This window comes from Phycodurus eques, chromosome 23, assembly GCF_024500275.1.
Source record: "Phycodurus eques isolate BA_2022a chromosome 23, UOR_Pequ_1.1, whole genome shotgun sequence".
NCBI classification, from domain to species: Eukaryota; Metazoa; Chordata; class Actinopteri; order Syngnathiformes; family Syngnathidae; genus Phycodurus; species Phycodurus eques.
The window spans coordinates 5,302,966-5,315,594 of NC_084547.1; the positions used below are offsets into that span (position 1 = coordinate 5,302,966).

Sequence of the window (12,629 nt, forward strand, 5' to 3'; positions counted from 1 at the left end):
TAAAGTGACCGTATCCACATGTGACGGTGTGGTGTATTGATACTGTATCCAAATCCATACCGCATATATCCAGGATTTCGATACGGTATCGACTTCTCAGAACAACATCCGAACAATGCAAAAAACCGAATTGGTTTCATTGGTACTGCATCGAGTAACGATGTTAATATTCTATTATTTGGTGTATCGATATTGTATCGAAATCAATAACGATACATGGTGATATCGATAAATACAAATCTGTTTTTCCCATTTTCAGGGTGTTCAGATACCGTTTGGAAAAAATCTAAATAGTACGTAGCAAGTAAGCAATAATAATTAATCGGCAATTTAAAAATGTTATTATATATGACTAGGTAAACAATTATTAAAAAACAGACATTATATATTTTTATTTTACTGAATATTTCTATATTTGGATAAGTCATTCCATTCCAAATTGTAGTAGTTATAGTTGAATTAACCAATTATTTAGCAAAATAAAAAGAACATTGTTATTTATATACTATGTTGTTCAGTATAAAGATTTTATTTTACTACTATTCAACTAATCAACTCAATGAATAAGATAAATGAATAGAAGATTAATAAAATGAATACATTCATTATTACTGAAAAAACTACGATGACCATGAACGCAGCAGGAGGTTTTGGCGGTGTTCAGGTCCGCGGCCCGTTGATTGGTGTATGAGAAGTCACGAGGGAGTAAGCCCCGCCCCCTCACCACTCTCTGGTGGGAGTGATTGGTGGAAAACCCCAAAACAACAACGTGCTCGACGTTTTGGGCTCAAAATATTTGGGCATTTGTTTTTCGACTGACTCAATTCGGAACATTCCTCCGCGCAAAGTGACTCATTTGGCCACTCGGTGGTAAGCTGGGCATACATACCAGGTGCGTGTGTCACATCGTGTGTGCGTGAGGCGAACTACAGCGACTTATTTGGAGCACAAAGTCTGTCGGCCATGGCGCTGCATAACTCGAATGGCCATGCTAATTAGCCAGCTATGCTAACGCCATTCCGCCTCGACTTTCGCGGACTTTGTTGAACGCACTCCGCTCTGCTATGCGGTTTCATAATGCATACAAATCGGTTTAAAACCGAACTAATCGATGTTGGAGTAAGGGCAACTGCGATTAAGTGCAAAATGGCCTGCTAGCTGAACAATTAGCATTAGCGAGGTGGATGTAATTCTCCCTCCCACAAATACAATTGATGAAAAAAACTTTATTTGCAAGTCAACGATGGACAATAAAAACAGTCACCACATCAAATTTATTGCGCTTAAAAATGAGGCTAATGTTTAAATACGTGCAAAAATAAGAAATTAAAATACTAATAGTTAAAAAAGTTGAAATACTAAAATTTAGCATGATGTAAAGTGACCTTGTGATTAGCAAAATCCCAGATTATTATTTTTTTTTGTCATAGAAATCTTATTTTATCTACCCCTCTTTACATATAGAGAAAGCGAAAGACAATGACATATTCCAATCTACTTTCGCCTTCCCCCGTTCTGGGATTTGCATCATTTCTCCCGATGTTTGTCTTTCCATGGCAGTTTCATCTTGAATGTCGAAATGTTGTCAACTAGCGTTTCCCGTGCCGTCTTGCTCATTTTGTCGTCTCCGTCTCTTGACATGAAAGATGGAGTCGAGCCTGGAGGACTTGTCTATCAGCCAGGAGCTCCAGATGAGCCAGGAATCATTCCTGAAAGTCTGGGGCACCTAGTAAGTCCCTTTTTTTCTTCTTCTTTGTGGTATCACTTCAGAATGGAAAATCGGACACTTTTTTTTTTTGTCCCCCCCCCCCACCCCCAGCCTGACTTGCCCCTTCCCTCCCAATGAAGATAATGACCCATCGAGCACCAACCAGGTAACCCACCTGATAGTTGTACTCGGTCTGCTTTTTCCTTGTTGGCGAATCTCTGGTGTCTTTTTTTTCTCACCACGCCACCGTCACGCAGCTCCAAGGCTTGCCGGAGCAATTTGACGAGAATCTCTTCAACATGGCGGCCGAGGCGCCCGTCAGCGACGGCGTGCCCCCGCCGGCCTCCACCGTGCCGGTCACCACAGACCATCCCGGGGACTATGGCTTCCTCCTCCGTTTCCACAACTCTGGCACCGCCAAGTCGGTCACGTCCACTGTGAGTTCCAGGCTCAAACTATCCTCATCATCATCAATAATAATAATAATAATAATAATAATAACTTGGGTTTGTACAGTGCCTCTCAAGGGACTCATAAGGATGGGCGCCAATTGGCCATGGAGGAAATAAATACATTGAAAATCCTTTTAGTTTAGTTTTACATATTCTAGAAATATGGATTTGAATTTTAGAACAAAATCAACGATTCAAAAAAGACTTCAGCTTTGTTTTCTTTTTTTTTTTTAGTTCTGTCAAAAAGAAAAAAAGTTGCAACAAAACCAAAGTACAAGTGAGCAATAATTTTATAAGACAGAAAACAAAAACCTGAAACTGAACTGAACTCACCTGAAAACCTGTGCTAGGCTTGTGTTATATTCTGATTTTCTTTTTAAACATTGAAAATTCTTCTTCAACCCCCCCCCCCCTCCACTTTGAACGGCATGAACCTGAATTTGAATATTCTGAACTATCGGGGACCTTAATTATTTAAAAATTGAAAACAATTTGGATATAAAAAGTTTCTATGTAAATATTTGTAGTGTGTTTTTAATGGCGTTTGATTGTGGATTATCTACAGTAGCAACAGCAGCAGCAGGTCACCACCCCCATCCGTGCTTTGCTCAGGCTACTTTTGAATGCTAATATCCAGCAAGCGAGAATAGAAAACGTATTGGAACCGAGGTTTTATGCAAGTTAAAATCCTACCTTGGCATCCATTCGGAACTGCTCTTTTGTTCTTTCTCTCATCGCGCCGCAGAATGTCATTCACTCTGGCCGAATGACGACCATCGCTCTCTCTCGCCCGCCGCGAGCCAATGCCGTTGCTTGCGACGCGACCCACGGCGCGCTCCGGTTGGCCCCTTTTCTTTTCTTTTTTTTTTTTTTTTTTTTTCTTCCCTCCTCCAAGATAGGTTGATCTGGCCCTAAAACCTCCCACCCCACCTTCTCCCTGCTGGTGACTTGATAGCAAGAGCTAAACATGACGGGACATGTTCCGCTCACTGCCTTTCCTGCAGCACACGAGGGGTTAAAAACGGACTTTGGCGAGGTAAAACAAAACCCCCCAAAAATAAATGTTGCGCCTTTCCCGTCAGTATTCCGTGATGCTCGACAAGCTGTACTGCCAGCTGGCCAAGACCAGCCCGGTGGAAGTGCTGGTGAGCAAAGAGCCGCCGGCGGGCGCCGTCCTCCGAGCCACGGCGGTCTACAAGAAGACGGACCACGTGGCCGACGTGGTGCGCCGATGCCCTCACCACCAGAACCTGGATGGTACGTCTGCCCGCGACACCCTGACGACAAACAGCGCTGCTCGTCCCAAGCGATGCCAAATTTTCATTTCAAAAATTCATTTTTTGTTCATGTATCTCTTTGAATAATTGGTCAATTGATTAGTTGTAAGTAATAAAATAAATATTTGTAAAATGAACAATTTTACAAATCATATTCTACTGTCGTATTAATTGGTAACTCTAGTTAAATCATAACATAAATCAAATTTAACAAATGAGTGAGTTATTCTTAAAATAAACTTTTATGGACACTAACATTTTTGTTGTTGCTAATTTTACTTACGGATAAATGGACATATAGTAATAGAGTTAGTTACAAATCATGCAATGAAAAAATTGATTATATTTGGTTAAATAATTAGTATGAAAGTATTCGGTTGAATAATTAGAATTAATTGATTAAAAATATTTTTTTTAATTGAGAATTATTTTATTGATAAACTATTTTGCATAGTCATTTAAAAATGAAACTTAATTTAATTTGTTAGCGAATTTGGTTAAATAATTAGGAATCATTCCATTGAAATGGGAATTCATTAGAAACGTACTTTTTATGTATCTTACACAATAACAAGGTTAAAAAAAATCCTTGCATTCAATCATTCATCATAATGTAATTATAAATAAAACAATTGAATTAAAATAAATATTTTACAGAAATATTGTAACATTTTTGAAAATATTTTCTCTCATAAATTAATTAGATGTAATCAATTCTAAATAATAAAATAAACAAATTTTGGGTGTAAAATTATTATTATTTTTTTACATCCACATTATTGTTGAACTTGCGTACTTATTTCTACTGTTTGCCCACCCTTGCTCTCCGGCATATACAGTGTTTGCCAAGGGCGTCCACATAAACATTGTCCATATGTTGACGTCTAGCCGCGGAGTACCGCAGCCATCTGATCCGAATGGAGGGCAGCCAGCGGGCGCAGTATTTCGAGGACGTGCACACCAAGAGGCAGAGCGTGACCGTCCCCTACGAGCCCCCCCAGGTCGGTCGCGAAAACGTCGACCTCGCGGGCGTGAACAGCTCCAGCTGAAAAATGCGCTCCAAACTACGAAATGTTGTCCGTTTCTTAGCTGGGCTCCGAGATGACGACCATCCTGCTCAGCTTCATGTGCAACAGCTCCTGCATGGGGGGCATGAACCGCCGGCCCATCCTCACCATTATGACTCTGGAGACCCCTGAGTAAGTTCTGCGCTCTGATTGTACTTGGACCCCTTGTCCCTTTACTGGCTCATTTATCTCTGCCTCTCCTCAGCGGGCTGATTTTGGGCCGCAGGTGTTTTGAGGTGCGCATTTGCGCGTGTCCCGGCCGGGATCGCAAAACCGAAGAGGAGAACAACACCAAGAAGCAAAATGGCACCAAGGAAACCAAAAAACGGAGTAAGTGGTCAAAATGACCCTCAGATGCCTCCTTCGAACACGGGTTCTTGAGCCTTTTTTTGCAGTTTTTGTGTTGGCTATGTGAAACTGCCTTTGGGGGCTGAATTTTCTGGTTCCCCCACAAATGCTCAGAAATATCCATTTGTAACAATAATTTGTTCCAATTTATCCACAGAGAGCACCCCAGTCGCGGCCGCCGCCCCAGTTAAGAAGCCCAAACCAACTTCCAGCACCGATGGAGACGACAAAGACATTATTTATTTGGCGGTAAGTCACCACAAAGGTACAATTTTCACTTATTTGCTTTATTTGTTGAAACATTGTAATATTTCCTTGCAGGTTCGTGGACGCGAGCGATATGAAATATTGAAGAAACTCAACGACGGCCTGGAACTGCTGGAAAAGGAAGGGTAAGAAGATGGCTTTTACAGAAACCTTTGATTTGATTTAAGAGCGCATTTTAGGTTGATTTTGGCCATTTGCGGGCGTCTTTTCTCGTTCGAGAGATTTTGCTCGAAGATTTGTGGTAGCCTCCCAGGTGGCGTCAGTTGACGTTCAGGGCAGAGATAGCGTTAAAAATGTTAGTATTTTTTAAACTTTGTCAAATTAAATAACGTATGTAAATAGAATATCTATTTGAAAAATGCTGAATGCATTTTCTTGAAATTATACATTTTTCTTTTGTTTTTACCCTTCCAGAAAAAACAAGTCCAATGTGGCGGTGAAACAGGACGTGCCGCTTCCGTCCAGTGGGAAGCGACTCTTGCTCAAAGAAGAGCGCAGCGACACGGATTAAAAAGTCTCACCAACAACAACAAAAAAATCCCCCCACCCCCAAAAAAACAACAAACAAAAAACATGCAAATGGTGACGGAAAGAATTTGTACTCTTATTTTTCTATGTTTCACTTATCATTCCTTTTTTAAAATGTTTTTTACTGTATCATCAAATGTACTTGACTGCAATCTGACCAAAATTGGGTCCCGGGTCCTCCGTTGTGAGCGGAGCAAGCTGTCTTCTGTTACGTCATTCGGTGCTTTCCGGCAATTTCTGCAGTACGCTCGCTTTTGAACCTTACGCCGTAATCGTGAATAAATTGCTGCATCCCTTTTTTTCATTGAATAAAAACCCCAAACTACATTCAGAGGCTCCTTCTCATGGAACGGCGCTTTATCCCCCCCCCCCGCCTCAAGCACACACTCGCACACACTTGGATGCTAACGCTAAGTGACAGATGTAAAACAAATCAAGAGGGTTATTCCAAGCTCTGGCAAACTGACGTCCTCCCTAAAATTATCCCGCGTCTTAAAGGTCATCCAAGGCCTTGTAAACATTTGTTTTCGTTTGGCATCGTTTTAAACTTGAAGATTTCAAATATTACACAGACTGTTTATATAAAATATTGTCTGTTTGCATAAGAAAATGTTTGCATTGTCAATTGCTGTAAATGACTACCTATTTCATATGAATATTTTTCAATTTTCTATTATCTATTGTTGGCCACAACCTTATGCTGCTAATAACGCGGCCTCGACAAGTAACAGTATCTTCTCAAGACCTGTTACAGAGTCGCACTCGAATGGTGTGCTAAATATACCGCCCGTGTGTGGAAACGGAAACCCCCGCCCTAGAATCCAAATGGTAGCGTCCTGTCAATCTAATATCAGTCACGCGTCAAACTGTGTGGACAAATAAGCATGTTGATATTATATTATATATATATATATATATGTATATATATTTTTTTATATATAAGATTATTTTCAAGTGACAGAATGAGTTTCGTTCATCGAATTTCAACACATCGTGAACCCCCGCTAAGCCTTGCCACGAACAGTGACAACAAAATTGATTTTATATGAAAACAGTAAATACACTGCATGCCACAAAATGAGATCCCAAAACACTCATCTCAATTCAAAATCCTCTTACAAACAGCCTTAAAAATATATAGTTTACAGATGATTTGATTTCAGCGAGCAAAAACATACAAATGTGGCAAAGACTCTCAAGAACATCCACTGACAACCCAGGCTAAACCTGGCCCCTTATACCCAACATGCAGAGACCCTAAAAAGTCAAAATGTATGACTTGAACATACTTCCTTGACACCAATTTTTAATTTTCTGTTAGCTCTGGCATCATAGCCTGTTACAGAATGTGCCCAAAAATACGCCGCGCCTCGGCCAATCGGGTTGCAGTATAATACAGTCGTCAAACATTCACTCATCTAGGTTGTCATGTAAAGCGATAAATTGTCTAAATTGTGCACATTTGTCTCTAGGTCAACATGCTATCATGTCTTCCACATGCTGTACATGTGATGCAACAAACAGGTTTTTTTTTTGTTATTGATTTACATTTCATCACATTTTGTGATCAGTTTTAATATTTGTGGTTGTTTCCCAAAACAATGAGCTACGGTGTTAATCCCCATTTTAGAGGAAACATCCACTACTATCGCATTGTCGACAGGGTAACTTGTGATTGTAATTTCCAAAGTCATCTTCCCAACACTGCTGGTGAGTCAAGGTGGCGCTGTATGAAGGTCAGTCCATTGACTCGCATTCATTTAGGGGGCAGATCGGCAGCAAGAAGCCGGCCCCCTCGAGGAATACACGATGTCAACGTTCACATACTCTCCCGTTGATATAAGAGTGGTTTATTTCGTACAATTTTGCTTGAGAACAACGTGGACAGATGAGTTAATTTTGAAGAAGGCCTCCCATTGGTTCACATCTTAAGAGTATCATGTAGCCCAGACAGGAGTCAATAATGTCTCGGCCCCTTTTTTATATTCTTCCATGTCAGCTGCAATGGGGCAGGGGGGGTGTTTAGCGCGCCGCACCGTCTGCAGCAGCAGCACCCCGGGGTGCTCTCACTCCCTGCGCCGAAGCTATGAAGACAGAGCCGAGCCACGCGGCGATGCCTCCGACGCTCCGTGAGGTGCCGGACCTCCTCCAAGTCGTGGAGCCCGACGGGAAGGAGAGCGGATTCGACCTTTTGAACCGGGAGCTCGAAGACCTGGCTCAAGAGATGTCCGATTTAGGGATCGAAACGGACTCCGATGAGCGTGAGGAAGACGACGACGACGACGACGACGCGACCGTGCTGACCGAGGACGAGTCTCATTACATCACCACGCACGCCATCCGGCTCTCGGAGCTGTCTGACGGTCACGACGGCGACTCGGACCCGGGAGCCGGCTCCTCCTCCTCGTCCACGTGGGATGTGGAGGACGGTCACCAGGTGTTCTCCTTCTTTGTGGATTACGCCTCGTTCGAGTCCAATGGAGTGCTGATGATGACGAGGGGGGGGGGCGCGGCGGGCAGCGGTCTGCGCGAAAGCGATCCGTCATTGCCGTTTGGCGCTCGTGGCGACGATGGCGGACGGGTCCAAATGTCAATCAAAACCACCTCCCAGGCTATAAATGACCCCATCCAAGAAAATACTGTTTATCATGCCAAAGACGCCAGCGATACGTGCCCCTCGGCGGCGGGGGGAGTGGACGGGAACATCGAGGAGCTGCGTGATAGGGCGAAGGTTGTCATTCCCGCACCGGGCGGCAAATTGCAAGCGCAGGAAAGCCCCGAGTATTCCAGTTGTGCTTCCAGTGAGCTGGACGACACTGACAAGGAGGTACGCAACCTGACGGCCAGAGCCTTCAAGAGCCTTGCTTATCCGTACTTGGATGCCATCAACTTCAGCACCTCCAGCGAGTCCTCTACATCTGAACACGGGATCAATAGGTGGTCCACGTTTGTTGACCTCAAGTACTCCAACGTGAGCCAGAGTCTTGTTTCCCAGCCAACAGCTGAGCTGGAAAGCGATTTTTCTCAGCAGCTGAATGGGGATGCAGCTCCCCACAGTGCCTCGTCTACTAAGAAAATAGAACTTATGGGGAAGTTTGGTCAGGGAGTGATACGGCTCACAGAGACCCTGAATTTTCGCTGCAACGTCAAATCGGGAATGTCCGCGGGAGAAAGGAGCGCTAGCGTTGCTCCAAACCCCACAGGAGCGGGATCACATTCCATGGATGAGGTTACCGTCAACAGTTTGCCGGGCAGCAGGGGGAGAGGGGCCACTGCTCAGTCGAAAAGCATGGAGGGCGCCCACAAGAAAGCCGTCTTCGCGTCCAGCGTGATTCAAAATGTGCTTTCCAAAAAGATGCAGTTTGAGCAGGAGCGCCGGATGGAAAGGGGGGAGGTGGAGGAAACCCACCGCAAGGGTGGCTGCCGCCGGAGCAAGGCGCTGCAAAGACAGAGCTCCAAACTCTCCGAGAGCAACTCCGACAGCGCGGACGACTTGGCCGACATTGTGGCTTGCGGCTCGAGATGGGACTCTCGGGCGCAAGAGACGCCGGGTAAAGCAATGGATGCTAAAAGGGGCGCAATGGAAGTGTCCAGAGGGCCTTTGCTTCGCAGCCAAAATAGCGCCTTCAGATGCTGGAGGAATGAGGAGCTAGAGTTTCCACAGGATCATAAAAACCATAAAACCCCAGAAGAGACGGCACCTCCACAGGGAATGGGGGATGAGTACTCGGCCAGCGGTGGCAAGCTGACTAAAATGTCACATTTGTTTGTGCCAAACATCCAACGTGTGGCCAGTGGCGGGGAGGTGCACAGGGAGCTCCAGCCCGGATCTGACCACACTTTCTACATCGCGGACTCAAAAGGTGTCGCCGCGTCCAAATCTCCGGAAATCAAAATTCATCTCCAGAGCTGTAACGCAGCCAGTTTGACCAAAACCGATGACTCGAAAGGCAAGGAGGCCCGGGCTGCGTCTTTGAAGGGCGATTCCTCGGATAAACCGCCGCATTTTATGGTTCGAGGCATTCGGGATGGTAAAGGGAAGCTGCAGACCCCCATCCACCAAGTGAGGGATGTGCGTAAATTGGTGAAAAGCTCCTATCACTTTGTTTCATTGGATCCCAAATCCAATTTTGCCACCGCCGACAGCCGCCAAGACTGTCAACATCCTACATCGGCCTCCCCCGTTGTGATAAAATGCCAGTCGGTGAATACAAACAGCAGCAAATGCGGTCTACCTCAGGATGCATCGTCTCCAGAAGGAGCTAAAGGTTCGGCGATGCAAAGAGCGTCCCAGGGGATCTTAGATCATCTTCCGGAGGAGATGAGTTCAGGAATCGAGAGCAAAGTGCTTTCAAAGAAAGACGTTACAGAGAAGCAACCAATGTCGAACCAGGTGGCTTTGGAGAAGCTTCAGGCAGCGGTGAAAACGATGGAGCAGCTTTACGTGTTTGACAAAAATGAATGGAAAAGGAAAAACGAGACACGGCCCCTGATGGACAGCCATGTGCTCTCGCTGATTGCAAGTGAGGAGAACAGTGAGGAGGAAGCACTCAGGGCCTCCGTTGTGGAGGAACTTGCAGGAAGAGATTCATACCCTCGTTTGAACGAGACTCCACCAGCTGCGGCAGCTGAGAACTGGCTAAGGACTGGGGGAGACCATGACGAGCGTCTCAAAGCCAGGTTGGCAGCAGCTCCTGTTGGTTTCAGCGTGGGTGTCGCCGCGAAGGCTCTGCAGCCAAACAACGCTGCGCCGGCATCTTACAACAGCAAAACATTTGCCCCCAAGTCTCCTAAATTACCCATGCCCTTAAAAGTCTTCCAACCAAAGACGAGCGGCGAGTCGAAAGAAATTCTGGCCGCCGAGCAGAACTACCTCACCATTCCGGTTAAGTCTCACGCCAACAGCGGTAAAGAGGGCTTGGCGGTGTTTTCCAGCCAGTCCCGCCCAACCAGTCTTCCCTTGCATATCCCTGCGCCAGGTAGTAAGGGTCAGGAAGAGCAGGCCCAGAGAAGCTCCGGAGCTGCGACCATTTATCACTCCGTGCCTTTGGGTATGTCCGCAAATCAGCCACAGGTGTACTGTTTCTCCCCTGCGATACCCCCCGCACCTGTGCTAGACCCTTTCCAGGCCACACAGAGGAAGATGCTCCTGGATCCCACCAGTGGGAGCTACTACCTGGTGGACACCCCGGCTCAACCCTCCACGCGACGCCTCTTCGACCCCGAAACGGGCCACTACGTGGCAGGTACCCGTGCCCCTACCTCCCGTGACCCCTGTTCCCATGCCAATCTCCCCGATGGCCTTGGGTTCTGCCGCATACGGACACACCTACATGATCTACCCCGGTTTTGTGACGTCGCCCCCTGTGATTTCGACCCGGACGCTAGTTCAGCCGCAAGTGCTGGTGGAGAGCAGCGAGAAAGCGCTGCCCCACCAGTCCGAGGGCCTGTACGTGGAAACGCCCTTCTACATGACCACCGGGAAGGCCGCGCCGGGGACCCCCAATGTGCTCAGCATCGCCAGACCGCAGCAGGGTTTTCCCAGTGGCGAGCGGCCGGTCTTCGGCGTCACGTCGCAGCAGGGCCCTCGGATTATTGCGCCACCTTCGTTTGACGGGACGACCGTGAGCTTCGTGGTTGAGCACGGGTGAAAAGTAGGTGAGTCCGCCCCCCGACTTATACCGCTGCTGAAAAGCAACCGAAGCGAGTGCCCTTAATCTTAATGTGGTAGGTTGAAAGGTAGCCACAGAGGATATAAAAATGTATCTAAATGGGTAGCAAGGAAGGTTTGTAGGAGGGGAAATGTGTCGGTAGGCAGTTGGGTGAGACGGCAGTAAATGGATAGAAAGTGCGACGGAGACCCTCTGGGACGCCCTCAGCTGCCGCTGAATGTCAAAAGCCACCGAGGCGGGTAGCGGCAGGGTCAGCGGGCTTTTTATAGGAGAAGCAGAGAGTGACGCGTCAAATTCTGCCGGCTTCCGATCAACACCGATTACATAAACATGGCGTGTGACGTGGCGGCTGCCCTTTCTCGTCAGATCGGCATACCGAGGGGCGGGAATCGCATGTATGTCATGTTTACTTAGACCAAACATATCTTTGATATTTGCACATTCAATTCATGCTTTCTCTACAGTCGATACCATAGTTTTATGTAGCTTGTTACATTGATGTCTTTTGTCGCACGGCGGGCCCTCGAGTACCGACGTAAGTGTTACGCATATTGAAGAATCGACGATAAAAAACACCTTGAACCTTGAAACGTTGGTTAAGTAGGTACAGCGTATAAGCAGCTCAATAGGCGAGTGTTTACTCGGTCGGGAAGCAAGAAATCGGTCAGTCGGTAAATGTTTAGTTGGTAGGTTGGTAACAAGTCGGTTGGCGGGTATTCGGTTGATTGTAGGTGGGTATGCAAGTCAGCTGGTCGGGCTGCAGGTGTTATTGCATTGACTTGGTCGAAGTGTGGATATGTAAGTAGCGCAATACTTTGTATTTAGTTGCTAGTTGGTGTAGGTAGGTAAAGTTGCTAAGGTATTATGTAGGTTGGTAACTTGGTAGGTATGCAAGTCAGATGGTTCGTCAGCAGGTAAGTGGACACGTACGCGGGTTGGTTGTCTGAATGTCGCGGTTTATGAGAGCTTGACTTGTTTTTTTTCTTGCAATTTCCCAGCAGGTTGGAAGACGAGCGTGGCCACGATGTAGCGCTTCTGGATTGGACTGCTTGGCTTTGAATGTCTCCTCCCTGTGGAGGAATGAATGTGTCGATGTTTCGTACACCGGGATTGTGATTTCCAGGGTGACGCCGCAAACGGATCAAGTTTGAATGACGTATTCGTACGCATATAGGCTGCCCCGTGTATATTCTATACGTATGTCCTCGGTGGGAAGGGAAACGGAAGTGGAAAGGAAGAGGAGGAGTTGTACGTTGCAATTTTGGATGGTAAGACGAGCGGGGTTGCTCGAGAGCACTGAAGACACTGAA

The 12,629-nt window shown here is 46.2% G+C and overlaps 2 protein-coding genes across 3 annotated transcripts; both read left to right on the forward strand.

The window, feature by feature from the left end:
* Positions 1-743: 743 nt before the first annotated feature.
* Positions 744-5,974, forward strand: tp53 (tumor protein p53). 2 transcript variants are annotated; one of them, XM_061668826.1, is made up of 11 exons: positions 744-892; positions 1,647-1,729; positions 1,820-1,874; positions 1,966-2,145; positions 3,243-3,417; positions 4,326-4,438; positions 4,527-4,636; positions 4,710-4,834; positions 5,010-5,101; positions 5,174-5,244; positions 5,534-5,974. In XM_061668826.1, exons 2-11 carry the CDS (start codon positions 1,647-1,649, stop codon positions 5,628-5,630), a joined length of 1,101 nt encoding a protein of 366 aa, XP_061524810.1. In that variant the 5' UTR covers positions 744-892; the 3' UTR covers positions 5,631-5,974. The 2 variants fall into 2 exon arrangements, with proteins under 2 accessions (XP_061524810.1, XP_061524811.1); XM_061668827.1 differs by having other exon boundaries at positions 744-870.
* Positions 5,975-7,760: 1,786 nt separating this feature from the next.
* On the forward strand, positions 7,761-12,375 carry c23h4orf54 (chromosome 23 C4orf54 homolog). The gene is given in 3 exon segments (XM_061669710.1): positions 7,761-10,888; positions 10,890-11,305; positions 12,318-12,375. Coding segments are annotated over 2 exon segments (3,537 nt in total). The 3' UTR covers positions 11,299-11,305; positions 12,318-12,375.
* Positions 12,376-12,629: the final 254 nt, after the last annotated feature.

Coding starts and splice junctions, on each gene's coding strand:
- tp53 (XM_061668826.1), top strand. CDS start 1,647: ATGGAGTCGAGCCTGGAGGACTTGTCTATCAGCCAGGAGCTCCAGATG. Junction 4,439..4,526: donor TCCCCTACGAGCCCCCCCAG/GTCGGTCGCGAA, acceptor TCCGTTTCTTAG/CTGGGCTCCGAGATGACGAC. Junction 5,102..5,173: donor AAGACATTATTTATTTGGCG/GTAAGTCACCAC, acceptor ATTTCCTTGCAG/GTTCGTGGACGCGAGCGATA.